Genomic DNA, 5,887 nt, shown 5'->3' with positions numbered 1-5,887 from the left:
AGACACGAAGAGAGAGTTGCGAACCAATTGTTTCCCTAGTCAGGTAAAAAAAATATTTATTTATTTATTGCACTTTCTCAAATACCCTTTCCTGGTTACAGTAGACGTGGTACGACAGGTTCGCTTCTCTGTTAAACGTATTGAATAGACATGTTGATGAAGATGAACTAGCAGAGTTCATGGGGCTGTTTTAGAAAGGGTTGTTTTTGGTTTCTGGTTTCTGGAGGATTAAGTGACTGGCCCCACTGGGCTGTGTTGAAGTGCAGAGAAAAGAGACTTCATGAGATTTCCGTGATCCACAGTGCTGAAGTGTCTAACGTGTCATGCGGGCCTCCCCTGCACAGCACCATCGTAGTAGTAGGAAGCGCTGAATCTCATCTGACACCGTTTAGGCTGAAGTGCACTGGACGGCATCTTGATTATAACAGAAGGAGACAAAAGCACCAAAAACAGGTCTTGTAGGCATTCACTCGTTGTTTATTAAATACAGGTTGGAAAATAAAACTTTGTTAAGATCCTTAGCTTATTACAACAGGAGCGGGTCATGGCGGGTAGGGTGGGGTGGGGGGGTGGCAGAGCGGATATGACAGACGTGGTCTTCAGGTCGTGTAGTGATTGCAATGAGGAGTCCAGCACAAACGACATATGTCATCCAAAGTCCTGCGGAGGTCAGCGAGATTGTCTGTCTGGATTTCGCGAGTGTGCCGCCGCTGAACTGACTCGGTACTGTGTGAAGTATAATAGGAGGAGTGTGCGTTCACAACTGCAAACTGCAACAAAGTGCATGGAGGTCGTCTTGATGCATGCTTAAGCATCCAGGTAGGGAGATCACAGAAAGTTGAAGCGGTTCATCTGGACACGACGCCCGACTGCAGGTAACCCAACCCTTATAAACTACACAGCGGCATAACGACCCAAACCAACGATCGGTTTCATATGCAAATTACCATGCCAATTAACTAGAGTTACAGTGGCCGTGTGCACTAGTCACAGAGGATGGAGGACGCATGGGGGTTCTCACTAGCAACTCATCTTCTTCTGGCCTTTATCTCTTAGTTTTATCGTCTGTGACGGAGGCATTGAGATGGAGCAAACTTGGAATAACTATGCACCAATCCACGACACGTCTCAGACGTGTCAATTTTAATCCTCGTTTGTAATCCTTCTCAGCATCTATTTACTCAGTTTAAGTTGCATGATAACAATTTAACAAGTCAAGTCCGTGAACTCTTGAAAACTTTCTGTGAAGACCCTCTCAGTTACGGGCGTCAGGAATTCATCCGCCAGCCTGGTAAAAGTCACATCGGCGGCACCAGTTTGAAGCTAGAGCCTTTTTTTTGTTTGTAGACAACTTGTTCAGCTGTACCGGGTGTATTTAAGCGGTGCTTTTAAGGTGCTACGCTGAATGACATCTGAAACGAAGGGGAGGAATAAATCAGGGGAATTAAATACAACTACACACCCAGAAGAACTGGAGAAAAACAAAACGGCAATGCGGTACAAAAATTACTTAGAATTTAAAGTGTGTACGTACAAACTTGAGTGTTCAGCTTAGTTTACTGGCAAACCATTTATCAAATGGCTTGTAGTGTGTCATGGGCAGTTTGTCAGACCCGGGGCCTCGTGTATCAGTCGTTACTGTGGGCAAATGTGTTCCAACACACCCATGGAAATTTTTTTAGCCCTCAGGATTGTCTGACAGTCAGCAGCAAAGCATGATGGTTATTGGTAATTCCTTCCTCCTAACATCTACTGTCTACCTCTTGCAACCAGCGATCACCCAGGCCCTGCAAAGACATGGGTGATAGCCAATCGGTGTCTAAATTCAGGGGTTAGCCAGGTTCTACACTGGTCTCTGAGACAAAGTTCAGGGGCTGAAAAAAATCCCATGGGTGCGGGGTGAACACATTTGCCCGTAGTACCGCCTGATACATGAGGCGCCAGGTGGTTTTCAAGGTGGAGGTTTCAGGAAAACAGGACTCTGCGACTTCAGTGAGAAAGTTCAACCCAAGTTAACTGGATCAGCTGATCAATGATTCAGGCTTAAAACGTGCGCCTCTCCGACTCTGAACGAGACACGTTTTGCGACGCACTCTCCAGGCTTCATGAGTATGTAGTACATCCCGAGCAAACTACACAAACTGAAAAGCAGCTGATTCGTAAGAGATAAAACTAAATGAATCTCCAGTTTAGTCGTTTTTGCTTTTGCTGCGGAGAAGAGACGGGAGTCTTACTCCAGTCAACTTGACGCCGAATTCATAGGAAGCATGAAATAACAGTGAGACGGCATCTGAAACAAAAAAATGTAAAAAAAAAAACACAACTAAGGTCATGCTTGGACTCTAGCCTATCTGACACACGTCCAGAGACGATAAATAAGAATGAGTTATATTCAGACAAAGAAGAAATAAAGTCAGAAATATGAAGCACTTGTGAGGTTTCCCTTCAAAATGTCGTTTCCAGGTTTTGTTAAAGCTACAATCCTGAAGATTCACATGCAACCAAAAGTCCTTAGCCGAGACGCTCCTTCGCCGTTATATTTAAGACAATACCTAATCCGTTAGTATTCAAATCATGGCTTTATTCTAGCTACATATTTAAATGACGGTTGTTCGGTAGGATTCTCCCGGAATAAATGATATGGCACGTAACGTTTTTACGTCTTCGTCATAGCAGCCCAAATGAGGAAGAAGGCATGTCGTGTTGAGCTTGAAGAAGTGAAGCAGATATGACAGAGCAAGCTATCAGAAGACCTTTACCATCAGATAGGACAACACCAATAAGTAAAACTCAGGTTCAGCCACGTTTGCTTTTGTTCTGCGGTGGGTAAGGTGCTGACACACCACCACTGGTGAGTCACTTCGAAGGCATCTCTGGGATGCAATTACCGATATCGCCACAGATGTCAGAAAATCAAACAAAAAGCGACCATCGTCAGGACTGTAGCTCTGATGAAGTTCAATTCAACTGAACTAAGTACTCTTTGATACTTCAGTACTTTCTAGGATGGCGATGAAGACCTACAGTAAGTGTGGCCGTGATGTTATTCATTAATTCATGGGTGTGTTACGCTCTAGTTTTACGGCCTAACATGTCCAGTGTACAACTGGTTGGGCCCGGACAGTGCCCTGAGAGTATTTACATCCCTGATGTTGACATATGAAGGCCTGCAAATGACACACGTCAAGTCAGGCTTCAAGGATGAGCGAACTGCAACGAAGCGACGCAAAAGGTTATCGTTTGCTCCGAATACTTTTTTCTTGCATTGTGAAAAACTAAAAAGGGCTTCCACCTAAGCAGCGTGGTCTGTGAGAGTTAACGTGTTTGGGGAAAACCTAGGCCGGGTAGGCATTTGGCATGAAAGCCAAACAATAACAGCATACTTGGTACGTCAGTCTGATATTTGAGTCTGCTGATGACCCCGGTTGTATGACCACCGGCCACAGCGTGTAAACGGACTGCAGCCTCGGTGGCCTGGAACACTTCCCGGGTATCAGGGGTCGACCTGTGTTCGCCCACAGGAGGTAGCATTTTCTCCAACTTTCAGCACTTGCGCTTCCTTCTAATTTCGAGGGAGAGATGCAAGTGCTGAATGCCAGCCCCCTTCGTTATCTCATCCACGTGCATTGCTATTGGACTGGCAACAGAATGGCCGACAAGGAGAAAACGGTCCTTCCTGCCTGGCAGTAGCTTTCCATCGGTGGTAGTGGCGGTGCTTTATCCATCATCAGGCTGTCTTTAATCGCTGTGAGAGTACCTGCGAACGAAAAGGAAAGAGCGTTACAGTGGAAAGCGCTGCAAAGGTTGTTGTCTGCAATTTACCACATTTGAAATGGTGTTAGAAACAGTCTCACCAGGGTTGCTCTGAACCTAAACAGACAGACAACCTGTCTGCTATGTTTTAGCACTCTTTCAGTTAGATTTACCCATGCAAAACCCATAGGGCAGCATTACAGTTGTGCTCCAAAAGTACTACACCGTCCTTTTGCACTATACACCCCTAATGCACGGTACGCCCTATATGATTTGTTGTACTCCACCTACTTTCTTTCATGAATGACTGTGCAACCAGACGGAAGCAGCAGCGTCCACTCCGACAGTCTTCCCTCTCGTTGTAGACCAGGGTGCTTTCAGGTGGTCCTGTCCACCCTGAGCCGAGGGGTCGTCCCCGGATCCTCTGCTCCTCCTCCTCCTCCTCCTTCTGGTCCCTTCTCTCCCCCCCCCCCCACCTTTACTCCAGGTACCCCTCAAACACATCCAACTCCGTGTCCGTATCATAGGGGACGGAGGCCGGGTCGGACAGCACCCCCAGATCCACTAGGGCCTGGTCCATGTCCTCTGGCAGAAACACGATCCCTACATTCAGGACGATGTACTCCATCAGAAAGGCGTAGTAGAGGATGAGGACGTTCACAAAAAACAGGCCGAGATAAAACATATATGGGAGTTCGTCGAAGAGCGATTCCACCGAATCTAGCTGCGCGCAAATCGGGTGTGTCATAGAAAGGGACGACTTGGGTCCACGTGTGTGTGCGTGTGTGTCGTGGTGCAGAGGCAACCCCGATGGTGCAGACTGGCGACGGTGTTAAGTGTCACTCAAGGCGTCTGCCGCGGCGCGAGCGGCGCAGGCGGGGGGCTAACTCGGCAAAACTCCTTAACCCTCGTTTCCCGACTTGGAAGTCGAGACACCGGGCGCATCCAAACACGTGACGCCCATGGCTGACGCGGCGCAGGGCGTGCGGACAAGCGTGCTTTAGCAGCGCGGCGGCGGCTCCCTCGCGCTTGCGGAATTCGCCGCGTGCCAACGCGCGAGGGGCTAAAAAACAAACAGCGGCGCGCGACGCCGGGGGGTTACGGCCAATACTCGGGCCGGCGGATCCTTCCGAGACGCGAGTCACACGCATCCGCGGGTCGTGGTTTACGTGACGGCACGCCAGAGAAACGCCGATCGACGCTATTTGGGATCAACTCTCCGAAAAGGGGGGAGGGAGAGGGGGGGAGAGGAGAACGCAATAGAAAAATCGCAGACTGCATCAAAACACTCTGACCACAAAAACAAAACCGTCGCCTCGCCACCCGGTTGGCTCGCCGCTGCCAGCCCGCCGTCGTGATTGGCCGATGGAGCTGTCACTCGATTCGGTAACACCCCGTTAGGGGCGTGTCGAGCGGCGTCGTCGTCGTCGCTTAAAGAAAAGTCAGGTTTGTAGTTTTTTTCCACTCGCTCGCGGATGGCGTGTCGCGCGGCCTGTCGTGCCGAGCGAACGTCAGATCCCACAATTCCGTATTCGCTACGCCTGTTACGCAATTTCCGTGCGCTGGCGGGGGGCCCGTCCTTCTTTACTACCTGCTGTGAGATTATAACGGGAACGTGCGGTCATTCTTTCCAAAAACATACCCCTTCTGTTGTACCCTATTGGTCTAGATGTGTTGATAACTCCATTTGGAAAAGTATCTGGGATCTTCCATACAAATCTACTCCTGGAATCTTCCATACAAATCTACTCCTATATTTTCGGAATGTGTGTGTGTGTGTGTGTGTGTGTGTGTGTGTGTGTGTGTGTGTGTGTGTGTGTGTGTGTGTGTGTGTGTGTGTGTGTGTTAGTTAGTGTAGATAGCGGGACCGAAAACTAAAGCATTTATGATCCTAATTCTTTTTGGACGTGGTAGGTATTGTCTCAGAGAGTGAGGCAGAAATCCCGGAAAATTCAAATTATGCATAAATATGCATAATTATGCATAATTATTTTAATTTTTCGCTATTTTTCTGGTCCTTTCTGGAACAATACCTACCACCTCCCAAAAAAATTAGGATCATAAGTGCATTTTTGCAAAAATGCATATATTTTGCATAATGCCAAAACATTTAAGTCCCGGAAATTTTTTTTAT

At 47.9% G+C, this 5,887-nt stretch overlaps 1 protein-coding gene across 1 annotated transcript; it reads right to left on the bottom strand.

The window, feature by feature from the left end:
- Positions 1 to 465: 465 nt before the first annotated feature.
- On the bottom strand, positions 466 to 4,957 carry dexi (Dexi homolog (mouse)). Its single transcript, XM_056288024.1, has 2 exons — positions 4,045 to 4,957; positions 466 to 3,757 (listed from the first exon to the last, which is right to left on the bottom strand). The coding sequence occupies exon 1, from the start codon at positions 4,499 to 4,501 to the stop codon at positions 4,232 to 4,234; it is 270 nt and encodes an 89-aa protein (XP_056143999.1). The 5' UTR covers positions 4,502 to 4,957; the 3' UTR covers positions 466 to 3,757; positions 4,045 to 4,231.
- Between the last annotated feature and the right edge of the window lie 930 nt (positions 4,958 to 5,887).

Source organism: Lampris incognitus, chromosome 10, assembly GCF_029633865.1.
Source record: "Lampris incognitus isolate fLamInc1 chromosome 10, fLamInc1.hap2, whole genome shotgun sequence".
Classification (NCBI taxonomy): Eukaryota; Metazoa; Chordata; class Actinopteri; order Lampriformes; family Lampridae; genus Lampris; species Lampris incognitus.
Note: the sequence above shows the minus strand (reverse complement) of the source record. Positions and strands in the feature narration are given on the sequence as shown.